The sequence below is a fragment of the Chenopodium quinoa genome, unplaced genomic scaffold, assembly GCF_001683475.1.
Source record: "Chenopodium quinoa cultivar QQ74 unplaced genomic scaffold, ASM168347v1, whole genome shotgun sequence".
In the NCBI taxonomy this organism is placed as follows: Eukaryota; Viridiplantae; Streptophyta; class Magnoliopsida; order Caryophyllales; family Amaranthaceae; genus Chenopodium; species Chenopodium quinoa.
In genome coordinates this window covers 4,709,721-4,724,862 of record NW_018745650.1, presented here as the reverse complement: position 1 = coordinate 4,724,862, position 15,142 = coordinate 4,709,721, and the positions used below count along the sequence as shown (strand labels likewise).

Genomic DNA, 15,142 nt, shown 5'->3' with positions numbered 1-15,142 from the left:
TCTTTTCTGGTCTTTCGACCCTCTTTTTTCCTTATAAATAGAGGTTGTTTCACCTTGTTTTCAATCATCAACAAGCTTGATCACCAACAATGATCATCTAATCCCTCTCTCTAAGCTAAAGCTTACTCTCTCTCTCTCTCTCTCTCTCTCTCTCTCTAGCCTTAGCCTAAACACATCCCAACACCTTCTTGATATCATACACCATACTTCCATCATGAGATTTGAATACTCCAAGCCAAGTTCGAAGTTGCCTTCGACCTCGACGTGAAAGGTAGATAGTTCGAGGGTTTGGTCCCAAATCTATATTTCAATTCTTATTTGATTTATTTGTTTGATTTATTTCTTGAAGTTACTAACGTGTGTATTGTTTTGATAGAAATATATATAAGGCATCAAAGTAAGCAATTCGATTACTTAATTATTATTTTAATTCCTAGTATCATGTTAGGATGTTGTTTTGAATTCCTAGTACATGTTAGGATGCTTTTATGATTTTTAGTATCATGTTAGGATGTTGATTTTGATTCCTAGTATCATGTTTAGGTTAAAGTTTTGATTTTTTTTTTTAGTGACATGCTAGGGTTTGTTATTATTCCGTTCAGTATCATGCCTAGGATCTTGCTAATAATGTTTTGATGGTATTATTATGATGATGATTGTTGTGTTAATTATACATTGCTTGATTATTCATGATTTATTTTTATTGCTTGATCACGCCCTTTCTTGTAGGTTTAAAGGGAATTTGTACTTGAAATCACGCCTAATTAGATAACTAATAATTTGATTTTAGGCTTAATCTGATTTTAATTAAAGTGATCGTTAAGAATAGATTTATTTGTGCATTAATAATCAACCAACATAGATTAAACAGGTTTAGGGCTAATTTGATGTATGTATGTTAATCGAAAAGCGCACATGAATATCATAAGAATTAAGTAGAGGTCGATTTAGGGCGGGTTCAATCTCTTTTAGGTTGGATTTCTACCATCATCCCCGAATATCCAATCATGGTTTCGGACCACTATAGAGTTAGCGATCTCCGTGGTCGTGAATGGGGTGTAACCTTCACACCCATGAACGATTTACCAGTTCCTAAAACTTGTTGGCGACTCTTCTATTTCTAGCTTCCTTCCCTTTGGATGCCACCATGCCTAAATGCATGATCACAATGGGGCTTAAAGTTGATGTTTGAAATATTCCCTACAGTTAGCCTATTAGCTCAATTGGTCGAGCACTTTGTTCCTAAATTGCACAAAAGATGTAGGTTCAAATCCTACATAGGCTACTAGTTTAAAACATTTATAATTGTACTCAATATTTTTTTTTTTTTTGTGACAGCCAAAATAAAGGGAGTTTAGTCCCTAACAATATTACAAACTACACTAGCTCAATGAAACATTGATAATAAGTCAGAATTATGTTGAAGTAGCATTCTTGCGTGTTGAGCCCCTGCATAATCACCCTGCATCCACTTAATGGTTCTTTTTGTTGTGGGTCAAAATCTGTATATGCCAGAGATGTAATCTCGCAACTGCTTGTAAGCCCTTGTAAATGGTTCTTACCATGCTTGACTCTCTATCCTGTAGTTGAAAGTGTTCCTCTCCTTCCCGAATGACAACTTCTATAGACTTAAGCATCCAGCACCATCTTCCATGCTTGCTTCTGTTCCTTGTTAGCTTTCTCTCCAAGTTTACAGGACTGCAAGCACTGTTTCCGGCCTGTAATTAAGCTAGGTGTGGCACTCACTCTACAGCTGCACATCTCTACACTAGGTCCATAATTGCACTCAATTGGGTATACATAATAAGATGTTATAGTCACAATCATTTCATTTAACTTTCTTCAAATGAGTAAACATTATTGCTCATTTTAGCAAAAGAATGTTGCTCATTTCAAAGATAAGTAAATTTGTATTGCTCATTTCAAAGATGAGCAAATATTTTTGCTCATTTCACAGATGAGTAAATTTGTTTTGCTCATTCATAAAATTGGCACAAATGAGCAAAAAAATCAGATGAAAATTGCAATCTTTCGCAAGTTTTTCTCATTTTGAAAATTAGCAATCTGAGCAAAAGTAATAATTCAATAGCTTGTTCAAATCTAACAAAATTTGCTCATTGTGATTAGTTTTACACAAATGGAATATATGTATGATTATTGGACTTGAATGACAAAAAACATTAACATACACGTTTGCTCAAATTTTAGAAGTTTTGCTCATTTGCATATAAATAATTTAATTAATAAACCTACGTGGGATTCAAACCCACTTCCTTTGTGCATTTGCACAATAATGCTCTACCAATTAAGCTAGTAGGTTAGTGTTATGAGGAAAATTGTCAATAGAATAATCTCAAATTATTAGTAAAGCATATCTCACCTTGAGATTATTTACTTGATAACAAGAAAACAAGTTTTTTTTTACCCTATACTGTACTCAGAGCTGCATAGTGACTTGTACAATTTTATTTTTAAAAAAGCAAAGCATTAACCAATGACACTTGTCATAGTTAATAGAAACACGAGTAACAAACAACAATTTATGTTTAACAAAAGCATTAAACTATTTGCTTGATTCCAAAGACTAAACCACATACTTTTTATTTAGACAAAAAAAAAAAAAAAAAAAAAAAAAAAAAAAAAAAAAAAAAAGAGAGAGAGAGATTTACCTAGCTTAAGTCTCATATTGGCTCCATTTGAAACGTATGGGTAACAAAGCTAAAATATGGACCTAGTGCAGAGCTTCCATCCTTCACAAGCACCAGGCCATACAATTCTGATCATATTAAAAGCTGGTGAATGCTTTCTTCTGGAAAAAAGACATATTGAAAGCATTATAGGGAGACCATCCTTTACTTATCCCAACATTATTACCTTTTTAAAAACATTCAAAGGATTATAAAATCAAGCAAATTTGATATTAGCAATAGCTAGCTAGCTCATGACACAACAAAGGTAAAAGGGTCAATTGACCGTCTTTATCAATCAATAACTAGACAAGATGTACACATATCACAAATTGATGTTCACATTTATATGTGTGGTCAAGAAATTAGGAAAATACAATAACTTTCTCAACAGGGGCATGCAGACTACATACCTGGCTGTATAACATCCCATAACAGAACCACACAGAGGATATGTAGCCTCTTATGCTTCTTGATAAGCTTATAGCAGCCCCAATGCACTCTTCAACTTCACACGGCAGCCTAGTTTCACGACCCAACCTTACCTTATTTCTTTTAAGCCAACCAACTCATGATGTGTTTTATGCATAAAAGAACCTTACCAATCTGCAAAACTAAAACACACAAGAACCTCCCTTTCACCACCTCGTCTAACCTTGCCTCCTCACATACCTTCATTCCTAGCAGTCAGACACTTGGTTAGTACACATGATGTTTAGTCTCCTCGTCACAACCGCATCTTGGTCACTTTGCCTCAACATTATTTGATCATTAGAAATATGAGCAGAACTATCTGATTAATAAATCAGATACAACACTGATTTATTCTCTGTTTATAATGAACATGAAAATCAATACTAGTGCCACTAACAATCAAAAATATCAATTTCACCTAAATTTGTTCATTTAGGTTTGCCCATATATATGTTTCAATTTGCTCCTTTTTCCAACATGATAATTAATCATGTTTCAATATGCTAAATTTAATATGCTTCACAATCAGAATTAAAAATTTATGTAGAATTCAGGATCAATTAATCATTATTCTCATTAAATGCATTAGATTATGTTCATTCATTACCTCTGTTTTCTCACTTGCAGTATAATTAAAATCCGTTATGTTGATTTAACATATTGTGCTCATTTAAATTTTAATGAATAATCTAGATCAATTTATGCTCATTTAAATTCGTTATTGCTAATATATATAGAATTTCGCATCAATTTGCATAAATTATACTATGAATTTTCTCAAATTAACAACAAATATTGATAAATTCGTAAAAAAAAATTGCAAATTTTTTTTTGAAAAAATGCTCAATTGATACTTGGTTGTTGCTAAGAATGATCTTCAATTGTCTATGTGGAATTAAATTTAATTTCGCCATTAATGCTAGAATGAATTTTCGAATAAATTGTAGCAATTGTTTGCAATTTTATGAAGAACAGAATTATAAATTTGAGTATCGAAATAAGGGAGGTGTAAGATATCAGTGCTATCATGCGTAAGGCACATGCATTTTTCTGCGAATTTACCAAAATGCCCTTGGGTATACGTAGAGGAAGGTACACCCGGGTGTACTAAACAGAGGCTAAGAGGGGGGGGGGAGGGGGAGTATTTTGGGTTAGTACCCAAATCTCATTAAGGCTATGTTTGGTTACCTTATTTTTTCTTATCTAATCTAATTTAGATTTATTTATTAATCTAATTTGATGTTCTGATTTTACAAAATTTTGACCTTGTAATCTAACATCTACGCTAATTTTATAAGGAAAAAATGTATCAAATGGAGTCTTATTAGATTTGTAAAATGTGTTATTTTAATTTTTTATTACGAAATTAATAATATATTGCGATAAAAAATTGCACATAAAGTGATAAAGTTTGATCATAACTCTAAACCAATCTAATCATAACTTAATTTTTCTGACCTGTTTTGAAATAACTAAAAATAAAGTGAACTACACATACTATAATACACTTTTTTTTTTTTTTGAATAGTGTAGTCATATAGAAACATTGTCATTTGGTATTTTATTGTTTAATTTCACCAAATGCCCAATTTTTAACTTTTTAGATTTTTTTCATAATAAATATTTAATATATTCCTTCCTTCTCAAATTATGTACCTTTCAGTTGCACATGATTTTATTTTAGTAAAGAATGCAGTGGGAAAAAAAAAAAGAGGTGAGTATGGGCTAAATAAATTGGAATATCCCAACTAGGAATAATAAGACGAATAAATATTTATTATTAAATGTGTGCATTAAAATCGCGTTGAAGTAATGCATAATAATCAAATAATTGGAGTAAAAATTAAGTTCACACCATTGGCTTTACCAAGTATCAAGCTGTCAACAGTCAAAGTATACTTACATAGAAATGAATCAAATGTATCAAAAACTCCCATATTAATAGGTCCTAAATGATTTCATTTGATCTATTTGATTCACTATTATTAGATACTCTATTACAACTTCATACATTGTCTCTCATTTCATATTTTCAAAACAACCTTAATCCCTTAAACCCTTACAATAATGGATACTGATGATAGGGAAAACAAGGCAGCTGCAACGTTCGATGTCGACGATTCGACAACGAACACAACCCTAATAACCTCCGTAGAGAAAACATTCGAGGGAACCGTGGTACCACCATGGAAACAACAGCTAACGATTCGAGCATTCGTCGTAAGCTTTGTGTTGAGCATTCTATTTACATTCATTGTTATGAAACTCAACCTTACTACTGGGATTATACCATCACTCAATGTTTCGGCTGGATTGTTGGGTTTCTTCTTTGTTAAGACTTGGACAAAGTTGCTTGAGAAATCTGGTTATCTTAAACAACCTTTTACTCGTCAAGAAAATACTGTTATTCAGACTTGTGTTGTTGCCTCCTCCGGTATCGCCTTCTCCGGTGAGTTCATCTATTTTTACCGGCAAAAATTGTTCTGGATTAAATCTGATTTTTTTGTTGTTTGATATTAATTATTACATTTGTTAGCTTAATGGCTGATTTGATAGTTATCTTGATGCAATTTTCTGTATTATTAGTCCCTTCATTATTTTTTAATTGAATTAAGTAAAAAATTTCAATTCAAATGGAATCTAATAATTTAATGATAATTATGTACAAATAGATTGTTTTTGTAGAAATTCACCTTTGATTTATAGTTTTCCAATATTAAATTTTTATAATTTTTTTAATAATTATGGAAGGAACATATAATATGAAAAAATCAAAATTAATATCGAGAAGGATTATGTATGTTTTGAAAGAATAATGTTCATTTTTTTATGGTATTCTGAGATAACTGATCCTATAATATAACTGGTCAACCCACTAAATAATTCAAAATTAGCTTTGAATTATTGTAAAAAGTATGATTTCCTGGTTAATTTTTTAAACTAAAGGTTGAGAATGCATGAAAGGAAATTATAAGGGCCCAAAAACCTCGAAATGTCCTGAAATATTGAACAATACAAACACATCTTGTTTAACGATGTACACCAAGAAATCAATTAATGCGTTCAAACAAGGATTCAAGAACATTTTCTAAGAATTTAGAACATCAGTTGAAAATTTATTTATTTTGTATCAATTATAATTTGTAACGTATGGAGTGTTTGGGTGTTCGTATGTTTGCTAGAAATTCATCCAAAATTGATTATTACCCAAGGACTTGGATTAATTTGTTGTCTTACCTCATTGGCCATCAATGAAACCGCGTGAAATAGGTGTTTCCATCATAAGAAGGATCATTGCGTACTCATTTTCCTCTTTTAAAAGATTATCAAATCTTTTTTTCTATTTAAGTGTAGTACATTTCTATTTAGAAATGTTTTGATTTCTCACGCAATAAGCTATTCCATAGGGAGTATTTGGTTTTAGCCATGTACAGTGCACCATTTGTTGTATTTTCAATTTTACTCATATTTAGTTATGGGCATACATTATCTTATTGCCAAAATAAGCAATTTGTTGAGGAATTCAAAACCTTGAATTCAAAAGTTAGCGTATTAAAGAGTGAATTAAAGTTTTTGTTTTGGTAATTTGGAAGTTAGTTTTTCAATTACTTTCATCTAAAACAGGTTTGCATATAAGTCATATAAGACATTAACACCCTAAAACACAAAAGTTAAGCTTATCTTACAGCTATTGTTCCCTTAAAAGAATATTGAAATTCCCCCAAAAACAACGTGTACCAAAATTATCCTTTTGTAATTGGATTTCAGTATTTCACATTTCACAGTTGTTTTCCATTGTATAATGATACGCCAATAAAATTGAGTAGGTATGTATCATCAGTGGTCAATTAAAAGGATTTTTTAGGATACAAAAAATAATAATAATAAAAATTAAAAAATAAATAAATTAGAGATTATTAAATAGTTTTAGTAGGAAATATATGGAAATGAATTCAATATGGAAATAAATAATAATTGATTTGTTTTTTTTTTTTTTTGAACTAGAAATAGCAACAAATGTAAATCGACCTGCAAGTATGGAATCCAAATCTTCTATTTCATGATTTGTGTCACTTATGTAATTATATATTATGGAGCATTAACATTTGGAGAAATACGATGAAACAAATAATTAAATCAATTAATAAACCAATTAGAAAAATAAAGTCACACACCGTAAGTGCCCACGAACAGGGCTGTAAATTATGTAGCCTCACAAAGTCATTGTAGATTGACACCAAAAAAAAAAAAAAAAAAAAAAGTCATTGTAGAAGTATTAGGTATAGCACTTGCAAACAACACGCGTTAGTGTCTCACTTTGACAATAGGAAAAAAAAAATAGTGCAACCCTATAATGTTACTCTTATTGACCTATAGTTTTGAAATGAACTCTTACTTGATCTTGTGGAATAGACTCTCTCTCTCAGCTTGCTTGTGTCGAGGGGTTGGAAAGTATTAAAGGAGGAGGTTGTGTATCATCATGCTAGTGTTAAACTCTATTAGACTAAGCTAGTCATTGTACAATTAGATTGAATATTGCATAAATGATTTCGGCTTTTACTTGTATGTGTATACTATGTAGTGAAGAAAAAAATTTGATATTGAACAGGAGGTGCGGCAAGTTACGTTCTTGGGATGAGTGACAGAATTGCAAAGTTGGGAGATGGCTCTGTACATGACACCAAGAATCCTTCTCTTGGATGGATGATTGGCTTTATCTTTATTGTTAGCTTTATTGGACTTCTTTCTGTTGTTCCCCTCCGTAATGTACGAATAATTGAATTTCATTAACACTTTGTATGAATACGAGTAAAAGAAGGGGAACGAGCTCACTTGTGTTGGTTTCGGGGTTAGCAGGGAAGGGAAGGGAGAGCAAGGGGAGACAAGTCCTTTGACTTCCCTCCCTCGCTCTCTTGTAGATACCATCCCTTCAAAATTGGGAGTGAATTTGAAGGGAAATCGGAGCTCCCTCTTCCCACTCCTATCTCTTTCCCTTTTAAAATATGTTTATTTATTTCACTAATAGTTAATTTATTTTTGGACGGATTTATGTTGGTAGAACAATAAAAAATGGAGGCAATACTTTCAATTCGTGATTGTATGGTATCATATTGCACATAATAATCTATATATGCTTTAAAACATGGATGCTTAGATTATGATTATCGACTACAAACTCATTTACCCAAGTGGGACTGCTACTGCACATCTCATCAATAGCTTTCACACTCCAGAAGGTGCCATTATAGCTAAGTAAGCGTTACATTCTTAGCTTAAATACTCGATTCCATTGTAATTCATTCATGGAGTGAATCGAATCAAATAATTCCTATTTTTTAATTATTGTAGGAAGAAGGTGAAGATATTAGGCAAATTCTTCTCTTTCAGCTTCTTGTGGGGTTTCTTCCAATGGTTCTTTGCAGGAGGTGATGATTGCGGATTTGTGAATTTCCCAACTTTTGGTCTAAAAGCCTATGATCAAAAGTATGTGTTAACTGAAAATCTTCTATTTAGTTAAAGCTACTATACGTGCTTTACATAAACAGATCGATTTAGTTTTGAGAGAAGACTGTCCTAACTACAAATTTTCTACAGGTTTTACTTTGATTTTTCTGCAACATATGTTGGTGTGGGAATGATATGCCCTTATATTGTTAACATATCTTTGCTACTTGGAGCAATTATATCATACGGTATCATGTGGCCTCTTATAGCGAAACAGAAAGGACATTGGTTCGACGCCACCCTTGAAGACAGCAGCCTTCATGGCCTGCAGGGTTACAAGGTATAAAATTTTTGGTTGGTTATTGTATTTTCAAACAGAATTGATGATAGATAAATAATTTATAATCTCTAATCTTTTGATTGCAGATTTTTATTGCAATAGCCATAATTTTGGCAGATGGACTATACAATTTTGTTAAAATCTTCTATAGATCAATGTCAGGCTTGTACAAGCAGTATAAGGCAAAGAGCTCCGGCTCAATCCTCCCTTCTAACGAACACCAGACCCCTGAAGTCTCCCCTGAATCTTTTGATGACCAACGACGAACTCAATATTTCCTCAAGGATAGCATTCCAAATTGGTTTGCAGCAGCTAGTTACATCGCCATTGCTGTAATCGCCATGAGTGCACTTCCAAAGATCATCCATCCACTCAAGTGTATCATATCTTAGTCATGTACATTGTTGCACCAATTTTAGCCTTTTGTAACGCGTATGGTTGTGGCCTAACTGACTGGTCTTTGGCATCTACTTACGGAAAGTTAGCAATCTTCACAATTGGTGGATGGGCCGGTGCTTCTCATGGTGGGATTGTTGCAGGGCTCGCGGCCTGTGGTGTTATGATGAACATTGTCTCAACAGCATCAGACCTTACACAAGACTTTAAAACAGGGTACATGACACTAGCTTCACCTCGATCAATGTTTGTGAGCCAAATAGTAGGGACTGCAATGGGCTGTATCATATCACCGTGTGTCTTCTGGATTTTCTACATGGCTTACCCTGATCTTGGATTGCCAAAGACTACATATCCGGCACCTTTTGCATCCTTATATCGAAACATAGCTCTTCTTGGAGTCGAAGGAGTGAGTTCATTGCCTAAACATTGTCTCTTGCTATGCATAATATTTTTCGTTGTTGCAATTGTTATAAATGGACTTAAAGACGTGGTATGGGAGAAATACTCGAAATTCATACCAATTCCGATGGCCATGGCTATACCATTCTACATCGGAGGCTACTTTGCTATCGACATGTGTGTTGGTAGCTTGATACTCTTCGTGTGGGAGTACAACAATAAGGCTAAGGCTGATATGTTCGCGCCTGCTGTTGCTTCTGGGCTGATTTGTGGTGATGGTATATGGAGTTTGCCAAGTGCAATACTTGCTTTGGCTGGTGTAAATCCTCCACTCTGCATGAAGTTCGAATCTAGCAAATCTAGCTAAGTTGGAAGAAATTAAGCTAATGATATGAACAGACTATTAGTGTGTGGATTTAATTTCCTAGTTACATAAAAATTGTAGATTTGGGTTGCTATTTTATCGTTAATGCATGAATCCAGTACAATTCAACAATTGCGTCCAAAAAAGTCTGCTTTTTCTTCCTTATATTAATTAAGATCGATCATAGGTGAATTTTCATAAAATTTTATATGAAACATGTGAAAAGGGAGAAAATTAGAGTCTAATATAAAAAAAAAAAAAAAAAAAAAAAAAACCTCCACCAGGCTTTCATTTTGTTTCTCTTGGTCTAAATCAAGGGGGACACGACAGGCTTCACATATTTTATTTTGGATGTTGTATGGCCGCATGGGTTAAATTCGAAAATTCGGAATGGCTTAAATTACAGATTTGATCATGACTTCCTTTCCTGCATCGGAAAGGAATTTCTCCTTCCACCCCGATAACTTCTTCCAAATTATGTCTTTAATAGCCAGAAAAACAGCTTTCTTCGATCTCGTAAGTCTACTTCATTCCATAAGTATTTTGTTATTTTTTCCCATGCATCTTAAGATTAATTAATTTGCAAAAAAATCATTAAAGGTTTTATTATTTTTCCTTTCATATATCACAACAACATCTGTATTATTATTAAAACTCTTAAGAAAAGCATATGATATTAATGAGAGATTATTTGAAGCTTTAACCTTTCACTTACAACATGAACAAATTACCATATACTTCGTATATAAGCTATATTATTTTGGATCTTGCTAACAAGTGTCCTGGGGCGTTAGATAAAGGATTAATATATTACTTAAAAAGTATTAAGTTCAATATGCATGACAAAATTACGCGTCGATCGGTGTAATTAATGTTAATTTCACTATAATATTTTTCGTATTTAGCTTTCTTATCTAATGTCCTGGGGGCGCTCGTTAGCTTTTGTCTATTATTTTTGTCTCTATACAATCAACTAATAATTATTACGGAATATATTGTATTTAATAGATAACAGATTTAATTTCTCAATAATTAAATGAATAAGATTGTTACGTATTGCAAATTGCATAAAAAATAATTATTAAAAAAATAAAAATAAAATAAAACAATAATGGCAAACATATTCAACAATGTTTTATTTCCTTCCCTCTTTTCATTTGATACCTAGAGTTATATATATATAAACTAAACACCGATCCGATAACAATAATGGGCAATCCTATATACTGAGTTTCAATTACAAGTCTTGAACATACATAGTGATTATCATTATTCAATTGCAAAACAAATAATACTCGTTCATACGATTAAAGTACAACAAATTAAACTTGAATCACCACAAATTGATCGAAGGATTTTAGTAAAGGCGCTTGCACACGAGAAAACCGTTGCTTAATGGTAATTGGCATATTTCTACTTGAGGATTTTGTGATATTTCCTTAGTGAAGTTGAGACATTGTTGCCTAAAATGTCTCTTGTTTTCTGGCACTTCTTGCTCCTGTTTAGTCACATACCCTTCGCATAGGGTGTTACTAAAACAAATTAACCCTCCAATCTTTACTAGCTTCACTAATCTCTTATAGTAATCAATGTAATTATTGGTCTGAGCTTCATTAATGATTGCAAAATCAAAGCTTCCCAAGTTTAATTTCTGCATAAGAAAACACATTAATTGACAAGTTAAAGATCGACTAGAAGTAATATATTTACATACAATTTTTGTAATTAATAGCCCATCTAGTTGTTTGAGAAATGTTGTCACATTTATATAATACTACTAGTAATATTTCTAGAATTAAAAATTACATATAAGTGACATATAACTCTACAATATATATAATTTGAAATTATACATTGAAATTAATTAATCTCTTCACCTTAAAAAAAATAATGTGAAGTATTAAGTAAAAACTAGGTGAAGATGATTTTGGTTCAATATAAATTATGTGAAAATAATAGAACCTATACTATTTCTTTACAATTACTATTAAAAGAGAAGTTTTCATAAAATCATATATTTATATCATATCTTTAAATATGAAATTAGTTAAGATAAAGAGACAATAAATTTGGAACAGAGAGAGTATTTACGATAGTTGCTTGTATAGATGAGTGCTTACATCTTTGGCAAATTGATCAAGAATGGGAAGCGCTTCGGAATCAATGAAGTTGATTTTGTGCTCAAGTCCTGCTTTCTTTATGATAGGTAAACCAAGTTCATAGGACTTTGGATATGGACTAATGGCTAGAATCTGCATATGATCATAAAGAAATTGGTACCATATATAATTAATTAATCGCACTATTCATTTGAAATTGTAATTTTATTGGATTTTGCTTGGTATAATTAAATTAAATTACCTCGCCATCTTTTGGAATAGAGAGAGCAGTTAAGAGTGTTAAGTATCCAGTAGAAACTCCAATTTCAATCACCATTTTTGCATTCACTAGCTTTAAGAGCATGCCTATATATTGTCCACCAAGTGGACACGTAGTACTAACATTGTCTCTGAAATTAATTAATAAAACTGTCAATTCAAAAAAAAAAAAAAAAATTGTACGGAGTACCAAGTAAAGAACTATAAAGTCAAATATGTAACATGTTACTCTCTTCGCCGTCTGACTTTTGGTAGTGGAAAGATGTAGACGATAATAAAATATTGGTGAATCAAAATTATAAAAGGAAGACAATTAAAATAGGCCTAACGTAAATTAAAAGTATGACAATCAAATTGAAAAGAGGTAGTATCTAACTCTAACGTCATAACGAGTACTTACAAAGGATGGTTATTATTGTTAGAAGTAGTGACATCTCTCAATTCCTTCAACGGTGCTGGCTCCGTTGGAAATACGGTGGTCTCCAAAATATACTGCCCAACATGCATCATCCATATTAAAACATTATATTATTATAAATCTTAGTCAAAATATATTACCATTTGGTCATTAACAATATTTAAGTTTTATTGTTAAAACAAAAAAAAAGTTTTATTTTGCCTAATGTCTAAGCTATTACTCGTACCTTGTATAGCTCGTTGCTCTGCAGCAGTGATTCGTTTGCAATTGATGATGGCTCCATAGAGGCCATAGCTATTTTACTCTCAAATTTTCGCGGTGCTTTAAAACCTTTATAAGAGATTATTAACTTGAAAAAATTTATAAATTCCAAACAAAACTAAGATGAAAATTCTATTACAATGATAGCAAGGGAAAATTAAGCACACATAATTTAACCAACTTTTATAACTAATGTTATGAATTACTACAATACAATTATTTAAGTAAAATTATTAGTAGAAATATCATGCAATAATTTAATTTAACTGATTGAATTTTAAAAAAAACCAACGTACATGAATAAAATTTGGAGAAATATATGAAATCTAATCAAAGAGCACAAACCTTTTGGTGAAAATAAATGAATGCCTTTCTTGAGCAATATATCAACTAATTTAACTTGTGAAAATTGGATTAATTAGTGGTAAATTTATACACAAAATTTTTGGACTGACCCTTCTTCAAGGTCAAAACAAACGACTAGAAATTTAAAAGTCAAGGCTTGTAAAATATTGTAACCTCTTATGGATTCTTGACTTGGTCAGAATAATGACTTCTGACTTGGGGTCTTGGGTTTAATCTTAATTCAAATCTTGGATTGTACGTTTTACATTCGATCAAAATAAATGATAAATATATGTATTACGTATCCAATTATATAATAATACCAATACTTATAATGCGTAGATTTCAAATGTGGCGGGCTTGTAGTAAACGTTTGTCTGCCAAAAAACTCAGAATACAAGATAACAATTACGTCACCTGAGTAACTGTTTTCTTCTATCTTAAGACTTAAGTAGGTATTAATGTATTATAGATTTATAGCTCGCATATGTTCTTGGAGTAGAATGATATGTCCCGAGTAGACATGACGATTTTGAGTACCCACTATGTCTCTATTTGTTTGTCTTATTTTAAGTACAAGTATATATATAAAGATCGCAATTTTACTCTCACAAAAATTGCTTTATGTAATTATGTCATCATTATTTCACTTTTTCATCAACTTCACTCAAACAAAACTTATAAAACAATATTATAGGACAAATAATTAAAAATGGAGTAGGGATTATAGGAACTATTTTCTTCTACATAAATTTTACACTCAGGTATTATAGTAATTTTTCCTTCTCATTGATGGTAAGAATATTTTCTCACCAAATTCCCTCGTGAGAAAGGTGATGTGAAGGATTGAGAAAGCGAGTAGAGACAAATGTGAAGAATGTTTTTCCTCGTGATTTTTGTCTATATTGTCTTCATAAAAAATTTATCATTGCATTGATAGCGTAACTTAAAGTGATATAATATGAAATGTAATTCCAAATGAAAGAGTATTATTTACTTTCACTGTTCTTTTTTACTTGACCTGTTTTTTTTATTACGCTTGTCAATGCAAAACTTTAACGATCAATAATTTTAATTCTTCATAAGTAAAAATTATAAAAGTTTTATATTAGGATATTACTTATTGAGACGAATTCAAAAAGATCCACTTGAATATGTTTTTTCTTATATATTATTCACAAAAGACGGTCAAAGGAAGGATGATGTATAGTGTAAAAGTCAAATCAGATCAATTTAAAAAAAACGGATGAAGTATGTGTTTATTTCCTTTAAAAAAAACATGTGTTAATTCAATAATTTAAATCGTTTCTAAGACTTACGTATGGCCCATCTCATCATCAAAACTATGAGAAAGGAAAAAAAAAAAAAAGCAACTAATTCAACCAGAGCTACGTACTATGCTCATTTTTTTTGGAAGAAAAATTAAAATTCTTCGATAACAACTCTATTTCAGGTCATCCCATAATAATACATTACTTTATAAATTTAGCAAATCAAAATATTATCCTATGACAGACACCCTTAGATTATAAAAAATTCCAAGGATAGACTATATTAACAAATTAAAGTAGAGACGTAAAAATTAATAAGTGAAATTCTTTTAAAATGACCAAAATCAAATGTAGTCTATTA

General features: G+C 31.4%; 3 protein-coding genes across 3 annotated transcripts; 2 read left to right on the top strand and 1 right to left on the bottom strand.

Moving 5' to 3' along the window:
• Positions 1–5,205: 5,205 nt before the first annotated feature.
• Positions 5,206–5,703, top strand: LOC110716969 (probable metal-nicotianamine transporter YSL5). Its single transcript, XM_021895619.1, has one exon. It carries the CDS (start codon positions 5,229–5,231, stop codon positions 5,673–5,675), a length of 447 nt encoding a protein of 148 aa, XP_021751311.1. The 5' UTR covers positions 5,206–5,228; the 3' UTR covers positions 5,676–5,703.
• A 1,397-nt stretch (positions 5,704–7,100) lies between these two features.
• LOC110716971 (probable metal-nicotianamine transporter YSL7) lies at positions 7,101–10,564 on the top strand. The gene is given in 5 exon segments (XM_021895620.1): positions 7,101–8,414; positions 8,511–8,645; positions 8,757–8,946; positions 9,033–9,321; positions 9,324–10,564. Coding segments are annotated over 5 exon segments (1,497 nt in total). The 5' UTR covers positions 7,101–8,319; the 3' UTR covers positions 10,112–10,564.
• A 479-nt stretch (positions 10,565–11,043) lies between these two features.
• Positions 11,044–13,563, bottom strand: LOC110716973 (probable caffeoyl-CoA O-methyltransferase At4g26220). Its single transcript, XM_021895622.1, has 6 exons — positions 13,511–13,563; positions 13,131–13,234; positions 12,887–12,978; positions 12,470–12,617; positions 12,229–12,360; positions 11,044–11,759 (listed from the first exon to the last, which is right to left on the bottom strand). The coding sequence occupies exons 2-6, from the start codon at positions 13,194–13,196 to the stop codon at positions 11,466–11,468; spliced, it is 732 nt and encodes a 243-aa protein (XP_021751314.1). The 5' UTR covers positions 13,197–13,234; positions 13,511–13,563; the 3' UTR covers positions 11,044–11,465.
• Between the last annotated feature and the right edge of the window lie 1,579 nt (positions 13,564–15,142).